The sequence below is a fragment of the Podarcis liolepis genome (assembly GCF_965112155.1).
Source record: "Podarcis liolepis genome assembly, chromosome: 11".
NCBI classification, from domain to species: domain Eukaryota; kingdom Metazoa; phylum Chordata; class Lepidosauria; order Squamata; family Lacertidae; genus Podarcis; species Podarcis liolepis.
The window spans coordinates 58,892,988-58,918,584 of NC_139565.1; the positions used below are offsets into that span (position 1 = coordinate 58,892,988).

At 46.7% G+C, this 25,597-nt stretch overlaps 1 protein-coding gene across 2 annotated transcripts in view; it reads right to left on the bottom strand.

Annotated features, from left to right (window-relative positions):
• Positions 1-304: 304 nt before the first annotated feature.
• PIK3C3 (phosphatidylinositol 3-kinase catalytic subunit type 3) overlaps positions 305-25,597 on the bottom strand; it is a 121,947-nt gene continuing 96,654 nt past the window's right edge. For both annotated transcript variants that reach the window (XM_083465822.1, XM_083465821.1), the window contains 2 exons: positions 7,599-7,724; positions 305-957 (listed from right to left, as the gene is read on the bottom strand). In XM_083465822.1, the coding sequence (XP_083321948.1) occupies positions 943-957; positions 7,599-7,724 (141 nt within the window). In that variant the 3' untranslated portion in view covers positions 305-942. The remainder of the gene's footprint in view (positions 958-7,598; positions 7,725-25,597) is intronic.

Below are 25,597 nucleotides of genomic sequence, written 5' to 3' on the forward strand. Positions count from 1 at the left end.
CAATAACGTAATTGCAGTGGGCCTAGTCTGGACAGAACTTCATTGGATACAACCTATTGACCGCATAATATACTCTGCTGGAAATATGAAATAAATCATTTACTGTGTTTTGCAACTGAGGGCACATGCATACTGACAAATGAGCATGGAAAAGTTACAGGGATTTTTTACAACGTGGCAATGTTCAGCTGTAAGATATGGTGGTGTAAATATTTTTCCATCTGGAATAGAGATCATCAGAAAATTTAAGAATTTCTACCCAAGAGCTGAGAAAGACAAAGGAGGAGTCTTAAAATAAGAGAGCTTTGCATCAAAAGAAATTTATTAGTCTTGGAATATTTAGTCAATGTACATTATTTTTTATTGAGAGAATGAAAGCATTGAATCTCTCCATCTTTAAGGGCTTTTTAAGACCATCAGTGATACTTAGCTTTTTTTTTCATTGTGGGTGGGCTCTTGCTGACACTTTGGAAGACAGCTGTCACCAAAAGAAAGAACCACACAGCTGCTTATTCCCAATGACAATTTGGACAAGTCCTATCAGTGAACCCCAAACTTCAGTTCCCAAGTCCACAATCAGCTTTGACAATACTTTTCTTTCCATTAATTAAAATGGACATTTTGTAACACGTGCTCCTATAGACACCAGCCAAGTTAAGCGCAGTGGTAAGCTTCAGTTTCTGACTCCAACATCAGGTGTAGAGAAACACTTAGAAGGCCTTCTTCTTTTCATAGTATTTGCATCTGGAGGGACGCTGCTCTCTTTTCCAAACTTCATGGTGGAAATGTCTAGGCACCAAAACACCTTCTTGAACTTGTCTTAATGGAAACCCAGACGAGGCAAACTATCTGAGCTGCTAAAATGTTCAGTACACTCTGCTGGGTGCCATCTTGAACAGCTTAACACACAGCCATGTGGTTTCCTCCAGAAGCTGATGGGGCTCATTTTCTCCAGTACTAAATAAGAGAGGGAAAGAGAAAAAGAAATCAAACATAAAGTAAGGCATCAATTTGGCTTGGATGTTGTAGGTCGCTTTACTTGTTGCCTTCCCCAAGACTAACTGCACTGGGGGGAAACGTTTATTGGGCTGGTTCTGAAAGACTTCAGAAAGGTGGATGGCAACCCTCGAGTGGGTGTTCACGCACAGGTGTCTAATTTCCAAGGGAAGTCATCATTAAAAATCTAATGGGCTTAAAAAAATAATTTAACAAGGTTTATATATTGGTTAGTACTAACACCCACACCCCTAAAAGCAATTTATTTTAAATAATATAAAATATTGATAAGGAAATACCAACAATATCAACAGACTTTAAAAGCAAGCAGACATAATCTAAGTACCAAAATACAGTTAAAACCTACAGCTTTAATCAAGTAATGCACAATGAAATTACATGTCAAACAAACAAGCAAAATGGTTTTAGCAGCTGGTGAAAGTAATACAGCAAAGACTCCTGCCTAGTGTCAATGAGCAGGGAGTTCCAGAGGGGCTGCTGCACCAAAAGATTCACTGGAAGTGACAAATAAACATTGTATGGCAAATGAGAAGGCAAATGCCCAACACTTTCAATAACAGGCTAGTTTTTGTGTCATCATGGTTTGGAGGACATAGCCCTTTCTGCTTGGTTACCCTGTCCTTTGAGTCCTCAGTTATTTTGTAGATCTTTCATATTCTGATCTTGGGGTTCAAGTCATAGTACACCAAATCATGTCACTTAGCACTGATGAAGCAGATTGAAGAGTCCAAAATGCTTCGTATGATTTATCTCAAAGTGGTTGTTGCAATAAACCTATGGAAGTAGAGCTGTGTTATTAACTCCACATCACCAACCAGTAAGGCAAAAAAGAGAGGTAAAGGACCCCTAGATGGTTAAGTTCAGTCAAAGGTGACTATGGGGTTGTGGCGCTCATCTCACTTTCAGGCCGAGGGAGCCGGCGTTTGTCCACAGACAGCTTTCTGGGTCATGTGGCCAGCATGACTAAACCACTTCTGGTGCAACGGACACTGTGACGGAAGCCAAAGCACATGGAAATGCCATTTACCTTCCCACCACAGTGGTACCTTTTTATCTACTTGCACTTGTGTGCTTTTGAACTGCTAGGTTGGCAGGAGCTGGGACAGAGCAACGGGAGCTCACTCTGTCACAGGGATTTGAACCGCTGACCTTCTGATCGGCAAACCCAAGAGGCTCAGTGGTTTAGACCACAGCGCCATCTGCCTCCCTGCACCAACAAGAATGTCTCTGAGGAACAGTTGCTGGGAACTGGAGAATGGAGTGTGTTCTTGTGGCTTGATGGTTTGCCACTGGAGCATCTGCTTGGCCACTGTGAGAACAGGATGCTGGAATAGCCTTTGGCCTGATCCATCAGGGCTTTTATTATGAAGAGATGAGGCTGAGGGACAGCGACTCAGGCCAACTGGTGAACTCCCAGCAAAGCACACAAATCACTTGGCAGGGCTTTTAATTTGGGTCGTCTTACAATCCTAATGGGTAAAACTGGGTCGAATGAACCATTCAGACACATCCCTCATTTGCAATGCTGCTTAACCCAATAATTCTGGGAAGTAACCGAATCCGAGCATGTAATTTATCAATATCTATCCAAGACGGCAAATCAGTTTTGGGCTCCGTTCATTTGGGAACGGCAAAATCAGATTTAGACACCTCTTCTCTGTGAAAAGAACCAGCAGCGATACTAAAATGAAGAGAGTGGTAGACGGAGACTAGAATTTAACATTATTAACAACAGGTTTCCCACTTTTTTTATTGGGAGCGACAGCACAGGACTTGCCCAATAACACTAGCACACAGCACCTCTTTATGCAAAGATTCCCAAATGGTATTCAGAGGCACGCACTCGTGCTGTGAGCCAGGTTGAAGTTTGCTATGAAAAAAGAAAAGAAAAACTAGGGCTGAGCTGAATATTTCCCCCCACTCTCAAGGGATCACTCACAAAAGCAATTCAGTTTTACATTGAAAGCTGGGAAGTGGCTTGCCTCTTCGGCACACGTGTTCCAAGCACGAAAAAGAAACCTCTGATCCTTCAATAGTTTCCTCCATTGCATTTGTTGAAAACTTTTGGCTCTCCCTGATGCTGTTGCTATCGTTGAAATGATTTCTATGCCGCCTTTCATTTCAAGAAGAAACACCAAGCAAAATAACCGAAACAAACCAGTTATAAAATACAGCTACCTACAATTAAAATACACAATAAAGCAACTGCATTAAGACATCCATAAAGGTAAAGGTAAAGGACCCCTGACAGTTAAGTCCAGTCGTGAACGACTCTGGGGTTGCAGCGCTCATCTCGCTTTACTCGCCGAGATGCAGTTGTACATTGCAGATACCATCCCTTTGCCGTGTCCCTTTGTTGTTAGGAGGAGGTTTTCAAAGTACAAAATCGTACTCCAAAATCCCACAAACCCCCTAGTCCAGCCTTTCTCAACCTGTGGGTCCCCAGATGTTGTTGAACTACAACTCCCACCCCTAGCTAGCAAGGCCAGAGCTCAGGGATGATGGGAGTTGTAGTCCAACAACATCTGGGGACCCACAGGTTGAGAAATGCTGAATTCGAGACCAACTCCCTGCAGTGCAGGAATACTTTGCCCAAAGTGGGGCTTGAACCCACGACCTCGAGATTAAGAGTTTCCTGCTGTACTGATTGAGCTACTCCTCATCAATCAGGAGTTGTGTAGATGCTGATTTACACCCCTGTCTGTTTTGCCCTCTTTTCTACAAATCTGTAATAAAGGGATTTCACATTCTAAGTTGGGCACATGGCAATTCCCCCAACTCTCCACTCTCAGTTTTAACCATTCGAAGCACATGCCTCCCGAGCACAACTTTCGTCTGATACCTGCATACAACAACTATATTTTGCAAAGGCATATGTTAAGACCTTTCGTATCTTTCGTCTGATACATGCATACAACAGCTATACTTTGCAAAGGCATATGTGGAACATTACAAAGAAAAAGTTCATTTCCTGCAAGCACTGCTTCTCAAAGTTGTCACGTCTGACACTTGTGTCCGTAAAGACCTACATGGAACACAAAAAAGCTTCTCTTTGGACATTACGTATATAAGAACTGAGCTATTTGTATTTCCTGTTCAAAATGTTGGTCTTTAATTGCGTCTACTTAATTTGATAATGTGAAAAGAGGTATGTTTATATGATGTATAAATAATTCATATGGTTAAACATAGCCTGTTATGTTGTGGGTTATTATCCCCAGCACAACATGCAGGCCAGAGTGCCAATCACAAACTTTCAAACTTTGTTGCAGCTGGAGTGCATCTCTCTGCTTTTTAAAAAGGCTGCATTATCTTGCAGACGGGCTTCCAATGAGAAACCGTCAATGGTTGGTCATACTGTGGCACTGAGGCCACATGGAACTTGATGCTTTCCAGTTAATTAAACTCGATACCCATCAGTAATAATATATATTTACTTCTGGAAAATAAAATAAAAAATAAAAAATAAAGAGCCTCGTAAAATGTGGTGATCCGGAATAATAGCTGGGGCTGCTGGTTTCGCCGGTTGAGATAAGAGGCTTTAATAATGTCAGCGGCTACAGAAGCCCATTGTATTTCAACAGCGTCACACGCCAATTTGCAAAGGATTTAAAGCAGCAATTATTTTTGCCCCTAATTAATATAAGTCCTGGAGAAAGCCCTGGGAAGCATATCCAGTCCCAAGAATAAACAACTGAAGCCTGGGAACTGGTACAGCGAACTTCTGCTACATCCTCTTTCCTCAAAAGGTGAACACAGTTGACTAGTTGTCATTGCCTTCATCATCCTGCTGCCCTTTGTATGTCTTGGACTACAAACTCTCCCAACATCAAGTCATCTTCAAGCTCAGCCTCACCTACAGCACATTACAATAAACCAATCTGGAAGTTACCAGAGCATGGAGTACAGTGGACAAGTCATTTCTTCCCCAAAGGGTCTCTAAGTGGAAGAAAGCTCTCCTAGCCACTGAGGCCATCTGAGCCTCCACTGACAAGTGATGATTCCAGGAGATTAGATGCAAGTGATGCTGAAGAGCTGATGATTTAAAAGCACCACCAACAAAACAGCAGCAGCAACCACCACCACAACAACAGAAGGAAGTTGAAGATCTCATGTACTAGCAAAGCACAGCCTGAGAAAACTTTCAATTGCACCATAACAGAATGGTTTTGCGGTTGTAAAACTCCTGGCAAAAGGAGGGAGTGAAATGTTATGAATGAATGAGACCGACTGGAAAAATAAAACACGAAGAAGCAAAAATGGATGACCAAGATCAAATCTGTAAAACTCTTGATTTATTAGCCCAACCTGGAAAGAACATTAATGCGCTGCTGGCACAAGAACGCTTGAGAAATGAGTACCCATCACAAAAGAATCTGCTACCTTCCACCCACCAACCCTTGGGGAGGGCAAATGGAGAGAGCCTTTTTCTTTTGACCATTAGGATCTAATCCATGGTCTTTGGTGTGCCAATATAATTTTTAAAAGGGGGAAAACAGGGCAGCACTTCATATCAATAACGTGCATATCCAGTTACTGCAGTTGTGTGTTTACATCACAGTGTCCGGGATACAAGTTGTTTGAGGACAAACAACAGGAAAAAGCTCTCATGCTGTACTTAAGGTCTGCCTGGAAGTCTCTGGTTGGGCATTGCTGGAAATGAGATGCTGGTATAGAGAAGCTTTTGGTCTGATGCAGCAGTGTTGTTGCTCTGGTCCAAGAAGTCTAAGTGACCATGACTGCACATTCAGATGAAAGCTAACTATGCTGTAGTGTGCCACTAGAGAGCATCTTATGGGACCCTGAAGGAAAGGCAGGTTTTTTCCTCCTCTTTGGGGGGTCTCCATCTGGAACTTGAGGAGCAGGAAGCACTCAAATTTGTAAGGCGAGCCAGGTTGGGTGACCCAGCACGAGCTCTGGAGGCACCAAATTCCAGCTCAGAAAGTGAGCCAGAACATGACAGGGCTAGGAATCCTAGATGCAGCACTTCTGAGCTAGAATCCCCAGAGGAACCATGGACTTCAGGGTTTCCAGTTCCTTGCTCATCACATGGGGGTGCCTCTTTAAGGCTCCCCCATTACGCAGCTGAGGGACACATGTCATATGGAACCTGGGGAATGGTAGGCAGGATCAAAAGGTAGAAAAAAATGGATTTTGGGGGCAAGGTGCCTTCAGAACATGCAATCAGCTCCTAGTGACCTGTCCAGGGTCCTGAAAGCTGGGCACCACATGCCCTCCCCTGCAGTTGTGCTCCAGATCAGAGCTTCCTTCCAGCCCTGCTGATTCCTCCTCATCTTCTTTGCTATGCCCTCTGCCTCCCCTGGGTGGCTCTGCTTTCTTGTGACTTGACATTCTCATCTGTATAGCCTAGTTGACAGAGACAGAGTGTTCTATTCTGGCTACGCCACATGCTTCTCCTGGACAGGAAGAAATCAGACGCAATGAAAACAGCACGCCTGGATCCTCTGCCACAGACCTGCTGGGATGTGCAGTGAGTTACAATGCAAAATCTGACTCGGGTGCCAAAGAAACAATTGTCCCAAGGTCTTGCTAAGCCAGGAGACCTTCACAAAGAGTTCTGTTGCCACTTTGAATGCTGGCAGACTGGAATTCTGTAGCTTGGCAAGGGGGCTGTGGAGACCACAGGGCCTCTGAAATATAGAATCATAGAGTTGGAAGGGAACCCCAAGGACCATGTACCGTATTTTTCGCTCTATAAGACGCACCAGACCATAAGACACACCTGGTTTTTGGAGGAGGAAAACAAGAAAAAGAATATTCTGAATCCCAGAAGTCAGAACAGCAAGAGGGATCTGGCTTTAGGGATACCCTCTTGCTGTTCTGGCTTCTGGGATAGCCACTGAAGCCTCTCCCGAGCAGCGGGATGAAGATTCCCCCAAGAGCCCACTCCCTTTAAAGAGCGCACGGAGCATGTGTGTGACTCTTGGGGGCTTTCTCCCTCCTCGGGGAAAAGCCCCCAAGAGCCGCACACACGCTCCACGGGGCTCTTTAAAGGGAGCACTGAGCAGAGCCTCCCGCTTGCATTCGCTCCATAAGACGCACACATATTTCCCCTTACTTTTTAGGAGGGGAAAAGTGCGTCTTATAGAGCGAAGAATACGGTAGTCCAATCCCCTGCAATTTAGAAATATGCAACTGCTCCATACGGGGACTGAACCTGCAACGTTGGCGTTAACAGCACCATGCTCTAACCAACTGAGCTATCCTCTGAAGTGATCTGCTTCCCAAGCTACTCTTTTGCTTTTTAGATGGTTATGTTTAGATGAGTGAGAGTGTGCATGTTTGTGAGTGTGTGTGAGTGTGTGTCTCAACCAAATCAGCTTGAGTGTCTCAGGTGATAAAGAACTAAGATTATTCAGGGCAGACAGGGAATTGCATTTTCAAGTTTATACACTGTATGATTGACTTATGGAATTCACTGTTAGAATGGGTGAATAGCTACGGTATCCAGACAGCTTTTTTTTTTAAAAAAAGGAATAAAATAAATTCAGCGAGGAGTGACCTACTGGCAGCTACTACCTAAAAAAAGAAAGACTTTGGGGCTCTTCTAATGTTCTTACCTGAGCAAACTTATGGATCTGCTCCACCATCGCAGCAAAGAGAGCATGGACACTTTCATCTATGAGGCTCTGCATGTAGTGAACAGCCTCCTCGTCAGAGAGATCCAGGCGGAACTTATCTTGCACCTGGGAAGGAAAGAAGAGAGCAGGAGATTTTTAAAAAAGGAATGTGATTTTGTATGTTGCAGATACCATCTCTTTGCCGCGTCCCTTTGTTGTTAGGAGGAAGTTTTTGAAGTACAAAATCCTACTCCAAAATCCCACAAACCCCCTAGACGTAATCAAAAAAACAATGGGAGGATGACATAGGCTATGAGATTATCCCCACTCAGTGGACCAGAATGTGGTCTAAACCTCCCTTTAAATGCATATCAGCAAAGAGGAAAGAACTCGCTCTGAAACTTACTTACAGATGGTACCTAATACCAAGGAAACTAGAGCCAACACACCCAGGAACCTCGCCAAAATGCTGGAGAGGATGTACCTCCACAGGCACATACTTCCACATGTGGTGGGAATGCCCCCAAATCCAACTATTTTGGACAACAATCATACAAGAAATATGCAAAATAACTAAGCAAGTATTAGATGTCACCCCAGAACTGGCCCCACTAAACAACTTCCAAGATAATAATGCCCACTCACATCATAAAGAGCTCATAACCCACCTACTCTCAGCAGCCAGAAACATCATAGCCAGATATTGGAGAGACCTGTCAGGAGTAAGCATGGGCCAATGGTATCAAATAGTATGGGAAACAGCCTTACAAGAAAAGCTAACCAATAGACTGAAACTGACACGGGGACAAATAGAAGAAGACGCCTTCACCCTGGTATCACATACACAGCCCAACAGGACGACAAGAATCCACCAACAGCATGTGAATCTATATCGCTTACCTGATTCAAAAACACCCACCCACCCCACTCACACATGAGAACAAAGGTCGCCACAGCCAATCACAAACAAACAACCACACCCAAGCTCTCTCACCACCAAAGGAACACAAGCAAATAGTAAAGCGAATGTACCAACTGAAGACCTTGCCTTTTCAACAAGCCTTTTGAGTGGAGATCTTCATCTCCATTGGAGTTGAAACTGATTTTACATATGAAAGTGTTTTTTTAAACATATGATTTTTTAAAATGGTTTTAATTGATTTTAAATACAAAATTGTGCAAGTGTTTTTTATTGCGGATGCTTTTATTGCCAAAACATATCAAGGTATTTTACTCAAAGCAATTCAGAAATGGAATTAGTGGCAGAAATACAATCTTGACAGGCAACACGCCAGGTGTATGGGCACAGGCATAGGCAAACTCGGCCCTCCAAATGTTTTGGGACTACAACTCCCATCATCCCTAGTTAACAGGCCCAGTGGTCAGGGATGATGGGGATTGTAGTCTCAAAACATCTGAAGGGCTGAGTTTGCCTATGCCTGGTTTTGCATCTACACTTAATAGCTGTACAGTTTTGTGTCTTGCTGGGGAGGTTGTGGTGGCGGCTTCACTCCTTGCCCCTAGATATCCTCCCCTCATGTAACGTGGGTACAAGGGACAGGACTTACTCTACAGGGGATGGAGTCCAGTGGTCGAACATTGGCTTTCATGCAGAAGGTTCCACATCTGGGAATCTCCAGGCAGGGCTGGAAAAGACTCCTGGTCTGACATCTTGGGAGAGCTGCTGCCAGTCTGTGTAGACAATACTGAGTGAGATGGACCAAGGGACTGACTCAGTAGAAGGTGATTTTCCTAGGTTCCTAAGGCAAGCAAATGCCATTTTCAGCTGGGATGGGGAAGGAAGAGGATGTTTGTTGAGGTTGGTCAGGGTGTAAATACACGCGCTGGAGCTGTGGAGCTTTTTTAAAAATAAGAAAGTGCCTTTTAGAAAAACCCTACGGCTGTTCAGGGAAGCAGCATGGAAGCAGCACATAAGAGATGACAACAGCAGTTCCACCAAAGCCATCTCTGTATGGTGGGCAAGAATTAGATTAGCAGGGATTACATTTTTCATCTGTGAATTAGTTACTACACTCATTCAGTTTCTTTCAGCTGACAGCTGGGAGGCTTAAAAAGACTGCTCTGAAAAGTGTCAATGCTGGGCTTACATGGTGCGCAAGCCAAACGCCTGGAGTCCTAAAACTAAAAAAAAAAAGGGGGGGAGATGCAGGAACTTCCAAGTGTTCCTGATTCGCCCTTGCAGGCAATGCCGTGACCACTCCCTGTATGGAGGTTGTCAGGGAACTGACATCAGAGCGAGAGGAGAAGGGGAGGCTCCCAGATTCTGCAGGCGAAGGACCCAGCACCAGGGGGAGAAGCAGCTCAGTAGAGGAGGAAGGAAATCAGCGCAACACCAGGGATAAAGGGGGGCAAATGGGGGAAGCGGAGGGAGAGCTCCGGGATTCTTCTCTGGACATCAGTGAGGAGAGCACAGGTCCTCCACTACCCATGCCCTCCCTGCGCAGAAGACTCCCGCACAGTGAGAGGAGGAGGCGACTGGGAGTCAGACAGCTTCTATGCTGGAAAAGGTTTAAGAAACGCCCACAGACAGATTCTGCTAGCGACTGAGACAGCCACGCGGAGATGGGCTGTGCAGTCAGAACTGTTTAACCAAAGCAATTAAGCCTAGAAGGGCGGCAGTTTTACGCATGAGTAACTCATACCCATTACAGAGGTGGTGGAGGAAAAAATATATCCATCAAGCGCTTTTCAATGTTTTTGCATCCGAGGGCCAGAAAAGTGATCAGTAAAGTAACACCGGTCCTGAAAGATCTTCATTGGCTCCCAGTACGTTTCTGAGCACAATTCAAAGTGTTGGTGCTGACCTTTAAAGCCCTAAACGGCCTCGACCCAGTATACCTGGAGGAGCGTCTCCACCCCCATCGTTCTGCCCAGACACTGAGGTCCAGCTCTGAGGGCCTTCTGGTGGTTCCCTCATTGTGAGAAGTGAGGTTACAGGGAACCAGGCAGAGGGCCTTCTCGGTAGTGGCACCCTCCCTGTGGAACGCCCTCCCAGCAGATGTCAAGGCAATAAAAAACTGTTTTACTTTTAAAAGACAACTGAAGGAGGCCCTGGTTTAGGGAGGTTTTTAATGTCTGATGCTGTATTGTTTTTAATATTCAGTTGGAAGCTGCCCAGGGTGGCTGAGGAAACCCAGCCAGATGGGCGGGGTATAAATAATAAATTATTATTATTATTATTATTATCACCACCAGCCGGCCACCCAGAATCTCATAAAGAACATGGAAGGTGTCTGCAGCAGGATTCCATTTTTTCAAGGAATCTCAGAGCTGGTGGGAAAGTGTGAAAGGGAATCTATAATGCAACCTCCTGCCCCCAACGGGTTTGACCTACACAATCCAGGTCAGGAGCCTGTTGAAGGAAGGAGATAGGGCAAAGCTCAGCCATATGGCTTCTCAACATCCCCAAATGCTTTGCAAGGGGATGGTTTCAGGACCTTGGAGAGCTGCCTTTGCTCAGAGTCCCTTCTCTGGTTGTTCTTACCTCAGTGCTGCTTTCATCAACTACATAGCAGCTCTTTAAGAACAGGTAGTGATGGGTCTGCCCTGGTCCTTTTCACAACACTCCTATAACTATAGGGCAATGGAAGCTCTGCACCAGGCTCTCTCTATATGCCTGCATTTTGAGTAGGCTTATTCACACATTGCACCAAACACAGTGAAGAAGCTGTCTTGACAATGTACAAGTGCTTGTGTGGACGAGTGCACAGTTGTTGATTTCCACAGCTAAAATACTGGGGATACGCTCTAAACGGACTGTCCTGGTGCTCAACGTTACATGTGAACATTGGTGCAAGTGCACAAGTGTTTGCATGAAAGATCGCACCCCTACTATACAGCTGAACGTGTGCAATGAGAGCCCCTTCTCCTCCCTCCACACCCCTCCACACCCTTCCCAGATCTGCTCCATAGAGTTGTGGGTGTCAGGAGTTCAGACTACACTTGAGTAGGTCCCTGGCAGAGACACATGCCTGACTGGCATGTTTTCTCCCTCCTGGTCGATCGTTCGGGAGCTTCATAAGCTTTCTTCAGCCTGAACATCACAGCGACCAATACCAACTGACACCGGCACACTTAGGGATCAGCAGAGTTTGCGCACCTTGCATGACAGACCTCAGCAACTCTGTATTTTGGCTAATCTACTTTATTTACATATAAACACACACGGAGCACTGCAACATGGTTCCCTCTCTCTCTCTAGCATCAGACAGCAAAGAGAAAAGAACAAAAGACAAGAGTCCCACTTCAAAGAACACAGTAACACAAACATCCTGTCTTCGTCACTTCCCACTCTGTGGAGTCAAAATATACACCATCATGTGATAGACAAAAATCCCATGACTGCAATCACTGAGCAGGAATTCTAACAGTGGGAACCCCTAAAGCAGATATGGGGGGTGCATCAGGCAGGAATCCTTGAGCTGATGGAACATTCACATAGGATGCAACAAATTATTATTATTATGGCTTGAAAGAAACACGGCAGCAGTAATTTTATTGTAAGACATATGAGAATAAGTGAGGTTTAAGGAAATGATGAAATTTGAAGCAATATTATGTACAAGCCAAGGAGTTTAATTTATGATAAAACCATTTAAAGGTTGGAACATAATATTTGAGATTTATAAAATAAGAATGGAAGTAAGGTAACAAATTGCTGCATATAATTACATGACCGAGAACGCAGGGAAGGGTGATGCGAGGAAGTCTAAAGATTATGAAAATATGATTTATGAATAATTTTATTTTATTTGTATTTTCTTTTCTCATTCTTTCTTTATCTTATAATCTTACTTGGATCTTTTTGTTTGTTATATGGTGATGGTACTGTATATGTTTGGTGGTTTGTTTGTTGTTTAAAAATTGTAATAAATATCTTAAAAAAAATAATATTATTATTATGGCTTTTCACAAAATATGCCCGAGCGACTTACAGGATGTGATAAAAATTCCAAGCACTTGTCAACCATTTAAAATCAGATACACATGAAACAAATAAATAATAAGCAAGGATTCTGGGATTCCCTCTGAAAGCCACAGGGAAATCATAAGGCTTCCACTCTGTATAAAAATGGCACTCTTATTGATTATCCAGTTCTGAAGGAGATGTCTGACCAATATCAATGTTGCACACCCGCCGTATAAGAGTTTCCCTCGTCGCGCCCCTTAAGGCAAGAACCCCAAGCACACATTTGCGTAATCCTCCATTTGTACAGAGGTAAATGGAAGAGCATCTCTGCAGCTTAGCATCTGCTGAGGAAAACCTAGCTTCGCTCATCCTGTTCTGTGCATAAGCCACGCCACACATGTGTAAATATTGACTTATTGCTCCACTTATCGTACGTGACATCAGTGGCCGTTTCAATTCAACGCTCTCAGACCGTATTTTACTAGCCAAGTTTCACCACCGCGGGACAAAGAGAAGGTATCCCCACCACTTGCTTTAATTTAAGATTCTGAACGTAAATTATAAAATTGCCAGCTGTTCCCCGGAGAGCCTTAGTTGAGCAGAAAATGGTCTCGATTTATAAAGGTCTTGTCTGTTCCCCTGTCCAAATATAAGACTTCTCTCCAGAGTGCTTTATTTTACTCCGGCTAATAGCGAACAGAGTTGAGCGAGTGCCAACAAGGACTGTAACCCAAAGAGGGCCACTGATCAAGAATTAAGCATCAATATGCCCAGCTGGATGAAGACCAAGGTTAGAAGAAGTATAAAGAAGCTCAGCATCCTTCTGAAGTCTGAGCAGGTTGTGGTAAGCCCTAGAGCACATTCAGGGGGTGCACCAGGAGAGAATATTCCACTGTGCAAACAGCAAAATTAAGTGTGTTGGTGCTGACCTTTAAAGCCTTAAATGGCCTTGGCCCCGTATAACGGAAGGAGCATCTCCACCCCCATTGTTCAGCCCGGACACTGAGATGCAGCTCCGAGGGCCTTCTGCTGGTTTCCCCATTGTGAGAAGTCAAGTTACAGGGAGCCAGGCAGAGGGCCTTCTCGGTAGTGGCACCTGCCTTGTGGATCGTCCTCCCATCAGATGTCAAGGAGATGAAGAACTATGCAACTTTTAGAAGACATCTGAAGGCAGCCCTGTATAGGGAAGCTTTTAATGTTTGATGTCTTACTGTGTTTTAGTTTCCGGAAGCCGTGCAGAGTGGCCGGGGCAACCCAGCCAGAAGGGAATAAGAATAAGAATAAGAATAAGAATAAGAATAATACTGACACAACATTCACTACTTAGCGCTATGTAGGATGCAACCCACTAAAATTATTATTGCATTGGTTCATGGCTTTCTACAAAAATCCCCGAGGGGGTTACATAATTTTATAAACAAATTCCAATCCCTTCTCAGGTATTTAAAATCAGGTACCTAGAAATAAATAAATGATGATAATTAGATATAGATATAGATATAGATACAGTGGTACCTCGAGTTACATACGCTTCAGGTTACAGACTCCGCTAACCCAGAAATATTACCTCGGGTTAAGAACTTTGCTTCAGGATGAGAATAGAAATCGTGCTCTGGCGGCGCAGCAGCAGCAGGAGGAGGCCCCATTAGCTAAAGTGGTGCTTCAGGTTAAGAACAGTTTCAGGTTAAGTACGGACCTCTGGAACAAATTAAGTACTTAACCTGAGGTACCACTGTATAGCTATAGATATAGATAGGTGTTCAATACAAGAAGAACAAAAAAGGGGGGGGGATATCCCACCTCTACCCACTAAATGACAGCAAAAGCAGGTCATATATCACACCAGAGTACAATTTAGGGCCAAGAGGAATGCATTATCCTGGTGAAGGGAAGTTGACAGGGCTGGGGCCAGGTGTGTTTCTCTGGGGAGAGCATTCCACAGTCAGAGGACCACTTTGCTGCAGATGCTTTGAACACCTTTGATTCACTGCTTTGCTTTAAAACTGCCCTTGCCCTATCAGAACTTTTTATCTCTCTCTAGTGCCTTGCTCACTTTCAAGAAACATGGTAGAAAAGTTATTTTATTATTATTTTTAAAATAAGACTATTCTTCCCACTTGTGCTGCTAACATGTCTGCATTCTCTCTTCCTTTTGGCGAATGTGCAATTAAAAAGAGGAAGGGAGGAGGAAGTCTGTGAAGCCCAGAGAGGAAGAAGTCTTGCCAAGGCGACAAATTATTTCTCGGGGTCATTGTACGACCAAGATTAATGAACACATGAGTCCCACTTGTGAAGTGATCCACAAGACAGGCAAGATCTCAGAAAAACTCTGCTCAGTGGTCCAGGAAGTGAAACTAATTTTGTTTCGAATCTTTGAGCGTTTGCAAAATCAGTTTAGCCGAATAATTAAAAAACAACACACACACCCCGGTTATGTTGCAAGTGGTCAATCCCCCTACCCCAGCTCTATGCTTTGCACGTGGGAAGTTGCCTGCAACTTTTTGAATTCCTATTAAAACCAGCCTTTGTTTGTGCAGCCGTTAAAATTATTAATGCCTCGCAAGCAAACTGTATCTTAGATGCAGAAGATGGGTAAGAAATTGAGATATAATTTTCACATTGCTTCTACAGAGGCCCTTGCAATTATCTTTCCTCCAGCATCTAATTAAATATGGATTTTAGACCATTAGTAAGTCCTGAGACTAAAGTGGGGAGGCGGGAAGGATAAAAACAAACAAACAAAAAACCAGCACAAGAACGTAAGTTATTGTTCCAATATTGGTCCAAGAATAAATGTTAACACATCTTCCATTGGGCCAAATACCATTGTAGAAAATACATAGAAGCATTTTCATTATGCTATCCTTCAGCTGGCGCAGTCTGGTGTTAATTCACAAGCCTTCCTGCACCTAATACAAACTTTGCCCAGATGTTTTATTTTCGGACACCAATTTCCTCTGCATTCAAAGCAGAGGCACACTTCATGCTTAATCCCAAATACGATTAGCTCTCAAAACAAAAAGGGAGGCAGCCTCCTTGCAGCTCCCGGGAAATCCAATAGAATCCCAGAGTTCGCTGGATATAGTTCCATTCTGGACATGGGAGGAATAAGTTAACATTGGCAATTTCACCTTTTGCCAAAATAGTCTGGCATCCCTACCCACCACTGAACATACCTCCTGGGAAATTGCTCCTTTTCACATGTTATTATTGGTGCAATATGCGGACGGAGAGGTGTGTGCCCTATTGTGGTGGTGGCCCAAAGGGCCATAATGAATCTGATAGTGTAAACCCCTATAAATCCTTGAACATGCTTCTAATAGATAAGTTATGGTAAAAAGGTAAAGGTAAAGGGTCCCCTGACCATTAGGTCCAGTCGTGGCCGACTCTGGGGTTGCAGCGCTCATCTCGCTTTAATGGCCGAGGGAGCCAGCGTACAGCTTCCGGGTCATGTGGCCAGCATGACTAAGCCACTTCTGGCGAACCAGAGCAGTGCACAGAAACGCCGTTTACCTTCCCGCTAGAGCGGTACCTATTTATCTACTTGCACTTTGACGTGCTTTTGAACTGCTAGGTTGGCAGAGCAGGGACCGAGCAACGGGAGCTCACCCCGTCGTGGGGATTCGAACTGCTGAGCTTCTGATCAGCAAGTCCTAGGCTCTGTGGTTTAACCCACAGCGCCACCCACGTCCCTTTTATAAATCATTGAATATGCTTCTAATAGAGAAGTTATGGTAACCTGTTGCATTATGAAACTGATGATTTGGCAAACCGCCGTCGCCCACTGGGACAGAAGGAAGAGCTAATACGTAAATCACGAAGATACAGCTCATAAGCTAGAACATAAATAGATACATGGTGCAAATGGCCACATGTAACACAGGTCCCAACATGCATACTAAACCAATGTAAGAGATCACGGCGAGAATGAAAGTTTAGTTAGCAATGCTTATTGCACATGTGTATTAAACATGAAATGAGGTAATGGTGTACATGATTGGTGAAAATTGAAATCCTTTGTTTGAAAAGTTATAAATAACCCTGCCCAGACCCTTGGGTGGGGTTGCAGTTTTGCGAAAAGATTCGACTGTAACCTACTGCTTTGCAATAAACAACAATGGACTCCTAACTCCTCTGTCTCTGAGTCTTATTGGAGTAAACTCAGAAGATAAGCCATTTTTGGCTTACAACACTATGATATTGTTTGGCATGTGGACTGGACCAGCATTGGGGAATCTGGCCTTGCAGATGGACTCCAGCTCCCATCAGCCCCTGCAGCCAGCATGTCCAGTGGTCAGAGTGGTAGCCCCAGGACATCTGAAGGGCTGCAGGGTCCCCGGCCTCATTCGCCTCCAGCTTAAAACTACAAAAGCCATACTTGTTACTTGTAACACATTGACAGGAGGAGATGTACTGTGTTTTCTAAAGCATTATCCCCCCCCCCGCCCCCCAGGGCTTTATGTGGACTTAGAAAGTACAGCAACCATGAAGGTAGTTCTTTAACTGATACGCATCAAAGCTCCCCAGGATGCTTTCCATCAGTGTCAGAATAAACTGCAGATTCTCTTCAGTAAGTCGGGAGATCACAGATAAAGCAGCTTCCTCGTTTCCGCTACTCCTAGCACAAAGCAAACCTTTTGACCAAAAACTTTGCCGCCTTCTTCTTCTTCTTCTTCTTCTTCTTCTTCTTCTTCTTCTTCTTCCTCTTCCTCTTCCTCTTCTTCTTCTTCTTCCCCACCTCTTGGAAGAATTACAATGGAATTATTGAGATCAAAACTCCTTCTGCCTACCATTAAAATTCCGGAAATGTAAACAGAATGGGTTTAGGCGAGGAAAAGTGGCCTGAGGTTTGCTCCACAATGAGAAGGCAAGGGGCACTTTAACTACTCCACCTGTTTCCTGGATATTTTAAGTGTTCATTCATGAGCAATAACGATTCTTTAGACTCCAAGCCTGTGTGCAAGGTTTGATCTTCTTCAGCGCTGTACAGCCGCAGCCGCCCAAGGCATGTTGTAAATATAAGAACCATAGTACAGTGGTACCTCGGTTTTCAAGCATTTTGGAACCTGAACGTTTCTGTTTTCGAAGGATGAAAACCCGGAAGTAAATGCTTCCATTTTCAAATGTGTTTTGGAAGTCGAATGGCTTCCTCTGTGTCCCCCCCCCCCAATTTTCTCCATTGACTTTGCAGACCACCCTTTGCGCCTTGGTTGTCAAATGTTTCAGAAGTCAAACGGTCTTCTGGAATGGATTACTTTAGACAACCGAGGTAACACTGTATTATTGTAGATGTCATCTTCTTAAATGTTAGGAAGAACTTTCTGATGGTAAGAGCTGTTCGGCAGTGGAACAGACCACCTTGGCAGGCCGCGGGCTCTCCTTTGTAGGAGCTTTTGTAAGCAGAGGTTGGATGGCCATCTGTTGGGGATTCGTTAAATGTGATTCCTGCACTGAAGGCGGTTGGACAGACTCTACAATTCTGTGATTCCATGATCTTCAGTTGCTCAAGCCCCATATGCTTTTGGGCAATGGAGCTCCAGCCAGTCACCTCAAGGCTAGATACGTATCTTGATGCAAACCTCTCCCCTTTTGCATGATATCTGGCTCCGATGTGAGAAAGCTGGCTTCACCTATGGATATAAGCTCTTGTGCAGAGCCTAGTCATTGGTCCACCTGGAATGCCTGCTCTGAGAATTGTCTACTCCAGGAATGGGGAGGTGGATCTGGCTGGTGGGCTGATCTCTATCTCACCCAGGAGCTGAAGCTGACTTGTGGGTGGGCCACTTGCCTGTCAATCACCTGGCACCATAATGACATCAGGGGAAATTTGGGTACCAGTGGTCTATGTTCACTCCTGACAGGTCCTTCCGGTGTCTAGTTATGTACAAGCAAGCCACACTGCAACCAACTGAAATCAACCAGCCAAGCACTGGACCCCCTAACCCAGTGGTGGCCAAACTCGGCCCTCCAGATGTTTTGAGACTACAACTCCCATCATCCCTAGCTAACAGAACCAATGGTCAGGGATGATGGGAATTGTAGTCCCAAAACATCTGGAGGGCCGAGTTTGGCCACCACTGCCCTAACCTCTCGCAGTGATGCTGGCACAAACCCCTACACTAACATTATGCAATGGAACGAAAGAACAACCTCCATCTCTCCCTCCCTTCTCTTTCCCCCACATCACAAGATGACCATGATGAAAGCATCTCTCACTACATGTAAATGAACTGTGAAAAAAGACTCAATAAATTGAAAGTGGAGATGAAAGATTTACTCCCCCCTGTTTATAGCACAAGAAAATCCTTTAAAAACCCACTAATTATTTTTTAAAAATGACACCAGGAGACTTGTTTTTGCCTGTTTGGGTGATCAGCTGACTGTGGCAAACCTTTGGCCCAGTCACATCCTTATTTGCCCTACCTCTGTAAGGACCCCAGGTGACCCCAGGCTCGGCCCAAATGGCCTCGTAGCCCAATCAGGCCCCCAGGTCTCCCACCCCTGGTCTATTTTGCTCTCCAGGTTCCAGACAGGGGCCTTTGCCACCACTCTAGTATGGCATCTAGATCAAGGGAAGTAATAGTGCCACTGTATTCTGCTCTGGTCAGACCTCACCTGGAGTACTGTGTCCAGTTCTGGGCACCACAGTTCAAGAAGGACACTGACAAACTGGAACGTGTCCAGAGGAGGGCAACCAAAATGGTCAAAGGCCTGGAAACGATGCCTTATGAGGAACGGCTAAGGGAGCTGGGCATGTTTAGCCTGGAGAAGAGGAGGTTAAGGGGTGATATGATAGCCATGTTCAAATATTTAAAAGTATGTCACATAGAGGAGGGAGAAAGGTTGTTTTCTGCTGCTCCAGAGAAGCGGACGCGGAGCAATGGATCCTTCTTTGGAGGTCTTTAAGCAGAGGCTTGACAACCATATGTCAGGAGTGCTCTGATGGTGTTTCCTGCTTGGCAGGGGGTTGGACTCGATGGCCCTTGTGGTCTCTTCCAACTCTATGATTCTATGATTCCCTACCTCGTTCTTTTCAGCTGGAGATCCTGAGCTCTGTCGCTGGGACCTCTTTGCTTGCAAAACACATGTTCTACTACTGAGATATAACCCTCTACCTTTAACCACCTAACAACAGTAGGAGAAACAATAATAACAGATGCAAGAGATTAGTCATGGCAGTATTTGCTCCCAAGAAGCAAAAGCAAAACATGAATTTCCAAGGGTCATTCAACCGAGCCAGGGCAAGGATCTCCCCTTTTCTGGCTTCAGACATTAGGCTGCCCATAAGGCAATAACCTGCCCCAAAGGAATGAAGGATTAACAAGCTAGACTGTGTAAGCCCAGACCCTGCTTTTCTGAGGCAGAGGCTAACAATGCCTGAGTCAGCTACTCTGGGCAATTTGGTATCAATGTTTAATGACTACATGTTGCGAACTCAAGAGTTAGGAAGAATGAAAGAAAGAAAGAAAGAAAGAAAGAAAGAAAGAAAGAGAGTCCACACCAAGTCCCAAAGCTTGTCTGGCAAGCTTCTGTTTTCCCACACCCCTTAATATTTCATTCACAAGACTAATTACAAGTCAACCATTCTGAAAGTTATCTGTTGCTACAGCGCTCTGCCTCCAGCAAGACTACCAGGCACTGCTGATTCACGCTATGATGAATGAACAGCTTAATAGACATCTCATCACTTTGCTCATTGCAAAGCCAGCAGGCCCCAACACTCCAGGGTTGTTTGCACCAGGGCTCAAAGTCACTGGGGAAGGGCCTTAGCTCAGTGGAAGAACATCTGGCTTGCATGCAGAACATCTCCAGTTCAACCGCTGGCAGCTCAAGGTAGGGCTGGGAAGCTGTCCTGGCCTGAAAACCTGGAGAGCTGCTGGCAATCAGTGTAGACAACACTGTGCTGGGTAGATCAATGTTGTGCCTTGGTAAAAGGCAGATTCCTATGTTTCTATCACACAGTGTCTTTCTTTTGGAGCGAGGGGTGGCAGCCTTTGATGGTTCAGGGGTCATGTTTCATTCTGAGCTGGGGGGATGCACAATTCAGTGGTGAGTGAGGCCAGAGGAAAAATGGGATGAGTGAGGATCTACATTGGGAGCAAGGGTGGGAGGAGACAAGCAAACCTCCTCTCTTCTCTGAGAGCCAGTGTGGTGTAGGGGGGCCACTAGGGGGCGCATTGGAAGATGGCCGACAATACCATCTCTCCGACCCACACGGGGTAATTAAGAGGCTGTTATGGGAGTAGGCAGCCTCCCTTGTTGCCCCAAGGAAATGGGGAACACTGCCCTTGCCTGCTGTGCCCATAAATCACCCCCTAATTCGAAAGAAGGGGGTGAGGGCCCTAGGCAGAATGTCCCCATGTGGACCTCGGCTCTCCTGGACGCTGTCTCTGATCGCGCACTAGCTGCAGCAATTTGGAATAATTAATTACAAAAGAAGCAAATGCACATATTTCAAGTGAAGAAGGGGAGTGAGGTCTGCTAATTTAAGTGACCTCTGCGAAAGAAGACGACGGGTTGGAGAAGCAGGAATATTTTACGATGAAGATACACCAAAGGCTGGGTATGTTGACAATGGGACTGAATGGGGGGGGAACCTTTTTTACTTTCCTTCTATGTGATTTACATGAACCCCTCCTCATTAGAATCGTCAGTTGAACTGACCCAAGCAGGATGATTAAGGTCTGTGTGGAGATAAACTTTAACCAAAAGTATGCTTTAGGGAGATCGAGGAGCAATAAGAGCTTTTGGAATGGCGCAGCAATTAATTCGGAGTCGCCATCTTGCCAAAGGATTTATAACCGGGAGGAAGAACGGACTTGTTTTCAGACTGCATTCCTGGTAAATCTCCTCAGAGGTTTTGAGAAAGGAGGCAGATTGGTGAAGATTAATGACACTAAGACTGTTTTGATGTATGGAAGTGATGTTATATGGAAAACGTCTGGATATGGCTACAGGATAAAAATAATAATATCCACGCAGGATTACAAAATGTTCTAACCAGCTTGTGGAGACTATCAGAGGTCACAAAGAGAAAGGAAAAATATATGAAAATAACAACAAGAGATGTGGAAAAACAATAAGAAAGGACTGGATAGTACTGTGAACATCATAAGGTTAGATTTGTGGACATTAAAACAGAAGTAAGAAGCAAGAAGTTGATTGGATCCCCTTCGGAACTTGAAATATGGGTACCCCCAACAAAAATTTAAAATTCGGCTGTGTAATTTGGAATTTATGAAATTTGGTTTGATTTGATGTGATTGGCCGGTTAATAAAAAATTATTCTAAAAAAAAAAAAAGAGCCAGTGTGGTGTAGTGGTTAAGAGCGGTAGACCCGTAATCTGGTGAACCGGGTTCGCTTCCCCGCTCCTCCACATGCAGGGTGACCTTGGGCTAGTCACAGTTCTCTGAAGTCTCTCAGACCCACTCACCTCACAGAGTGTTTGTTGTGGGGGAGGAAGGGAAAGGAGATTGTGAGCCGCTTTGAGACTCCTTCGGGTAGTGATAAAGCGGGATATCAAATCCAAACTCTTCTTCTTCTTCTTCTTCTTTGTGGGATGTAACATAAGCAGTCAAATACAACACTTCCTGTTTGCCCAGAGTGGACATGCCCTCTAGCCAGGAGGAGACTTCCTGTCAAACGTGGTCCTGAGCTTCCATCCCCTCCGTGTAACCAGGTAGGTGGGTATGACTCTGGGAGACCCTATAAAAGGGGCTGGTCACACAGCCATCATTCTTCTTCTTCCATTTACGTCTCTTGGACTGCATGTGGAATGAGTTCCCATATGGGATGAACTGAAACCTTCTTCTGCAAATCTAAGCAAAAGCCTGCCTTCAGGGATCCAACTGTGAACTGAATGTGAGTAAACTTCTTATTATACTTTTAAAAGAAGACTATTGTGTCTTTCTGGGATGCGGGTGGCGCTGTGGGTTAAACCACAGAGCCTAGGACTTGCCGATCAGAAGGACGGCGGTTCGAATCCCCGCGACAGGGTGAGCTCCCGTTGCTCGGTCCCTGCTCCTGCCAACCTAGCAGTTCAAAAGCACGTCAAAGTGCAAGTAGATAAATAGGTACGACTCTGGCGGGAAGGTAAACAGTGTTTCCGTGTGCTGCTCTGGTTCACCAGAAGCAGCTTAGTTATGCTGGCCACATGTGCTGGCCCCGGGGGTAAGGTACCGTGAATGTAGCAGAGTCCACACGAAGCGGGGCGAGGTCCGATGCAGAGAGACGGGCGGGGAACAGGAACGCTGGAACAGAAGGCTGAGCAGGTAACAGGAACACCGGATGGTCGGGAACAGGAGGCCGAGCAGGAAACAGGAGTACTGGATAGTCAGGAACATGAAGCCGAGCAGGGATCAGGAGTACCGGTTAGTCAGGAACAGGAGGCCGAGCAAGGATCAGGATCACAGGAAGGTCCGAAGCCAACAACGACGTTGCTCCCGCAACCTGGGGCCGGGATGAGTGGGCTTTTATCCTCTTCTAAGGTCAGGGGCGGTCCCGACCCCCAGGAGCCCCGCCTACCTTGGCCTTAAGGCGAGCACTCCTCCTGGGGGCAACTAGTTCCCTTCGCCTCTCTGCCCTAAGCCTCTGCAGATCAGGAGAGGCCGAAGGGTTACTGGGCCCTGGAGGAGGCTCACCTGTGGCCACTGAGTCATCAGGCTCCTCTGGGGCCAGGAGGACTTCACCTGGGGCCAGCTCCTGCTGCACTGCCACAGGTGCAAGCTCTTCAGCCTCTAGGCCTTGCCCCAGTTCAGCCGGCCCTGGGGGCGGGGACTCCTGTGCAGGCTGGGATTCCTCTGTTTCATCCTCCGAATCGGAATCCCAGGCCATCACACCATCCCCCCTCCCAGGCCCCCCCCTCAACCGAGGGTCCGGACCCGGCTTGCCGGGGTACGTCGCATGGAACTCTCGGAGGCAGGCAGGTGCGTGGACGTTGGCCGCTGGTTCCCAGGAACGGTCCTCCGGTCCGTACCCCTTCCAGTCAATGAGATACTGTAGCTTTCCCCTGCGGTATCGGGAGTCCAGGATGCGTTCCACCTCGTACTCAGGCTCTCCCCGAACCAACACTGGCTGCGGTTGGGGACGGTTCGGGTGGAACTCGTCGGGTGGGGCCACAGGACTCAAAAGGGACCTGTGGAAGACCGGGTGGACCTTCAGGGTTGCGGGTAACCGGAGACGGAATGCCACAGGAGAGACTTGGTCCACGATAGGGAACGGGCCGGTGAAGCGGGCGTCCAACTTCCGCGAAGGTCGAGAGGGGTGGAGATGGCGAGTAGAGAGCCAAACCAGGTCACCGACGCGAAGTTCCGGCCCCACCTGGCGGTGGCGGTCGGCCTGGGCTTTGTACGCTTCCTTGGCCTGGTGCAGTTGCTCCACCAAAAGCTGTTGCTGGGACTGGAGCTCTTGAAGCCACTCCGTCACTGCCGGGACCGCGGATGCCGGCAGCACCTCTGGAAACAGCCGTGGATGATAACCATAGCTGGCCTGGAACGGGGTCTGCTGGGTGGACGCATTCACCGCGTTGTTATAGGCGAACTCCGCCAATGCCAGGTGGTCGACCCAGTCATCCTGCTGGTAGCTGCAGTAACACCGGAGGTACTGCTCTAGCACAGCGTTCGCCCGTTCCGTCTGGCCATCGGTCTGTGGGTGGTAGGCTGACGAGAGGCAGACCTCTGTCCCGAGGGTCTGGTGTAATGTTCGCCAGAACCGGGATGTGAACTGAACACCCCGGTCGGACACCACGCGCTCAGGTAGTCCATGCAGGCGGAAGACATGCTGAAGGTACAGCTGCGCAGTTTCCTTGGCTGTGGGTACAGATGGACAGGGAGCACAGTGTACCATCTTGGTGAAATGGTCGGAGAAAACCAGAAGGCAGGTACAGCCACGAGACGAGGGTAATTCCACTATAAAGTCCAACGAAACCGTGTGCCAAGGGCGCGGTGGAACTGGCAATGGCTGAAGTAGGCCGGGGGGTCGCCCGGTAGGACCCTTGGCGCGACGGCAGACATCACAACCAGCAACGTAGCGAGCCACGTCAGCCTTCAGGCGGGGCCACCAAAACTCCCGACTGACCAAATGGGTGGTCCGATACCGTCCAAAGTGCCCTGCTGCTGGGGCATCATGGGCCATCCGGAGAACCTCCAGCCGTAGTGGCCCTGGCGGGACGTACAGACGACCGTGGTGCAGCAGCAGGCCCTGATGCAGGACCAGCCCCGGATATTGTGGACTGGACCCTTCAGCCAGCTCCCGGAGACGATCCTGGGCCCAAGCGTCGACCCGCTGCTGTTCCCGCACCCGAACCTGCAGTGGCTGCGCCTCCTGGGTGGCCAGGAATGCAGCCGGAGGTAGAATCGTGGTGGGTTCTGCTTGCTGTACCGTGTCTGCGTTGTCTTCAGGTTTCCGGGACAGAGCATCCGCCTTCTGATTCTGAGAGCTAGGGATGTAGCGGATCCGAAACTGGAACCGGGAAAAGAACAACGCCCACCGGATCTGTCTTTGGTTCAGCTTGCGGGTGGTCTGGAGGTACTCCAGGTTCCGGTGGTCGGTTCTCACCTCCACCGGATGTCGTGCCCCCTCAAGATGGTGGCGCCAGACCTCGAAGGCTACCTTGATAGCCAGTAGTTCCCGCTCCCACACAGTATAGTTACGCTCCGCTGGGAGGAGCTGGCGGGAATAGAAGGCGCAGGGTAAAAGTGGCGCTTCCGGTCCGTGCTGCTGAGACAAGACGGCACCGAGAGCCGTACTGGAGGCGTCAGTCTCTACCACAAAGGGTCGAGAAGGATCCGGATGCTGCAAGATTGGCGCTCTCTGGAAACAGGCCTTCAACCCTTGAAACGCCTCCTCCGCCTCCTTGTCCCAGGAAAACGGCGTCTTGGGGCGCAGTAGTCGGGTCAACGGGGTGGTGCGATGAGCATAGTCCGCAATGAAGGTTCGGTAATAGTTGGCGAACCCCAGGAAACGCTGTAGGTCCTTGCGGTTCCGAGGTGCCGCCCATTCTCGAACCGCTGCCACCTTCCCAGGATCCATCTGCACCCCACCTGGTGAGAGTCGGTGACCCAGGAAGTC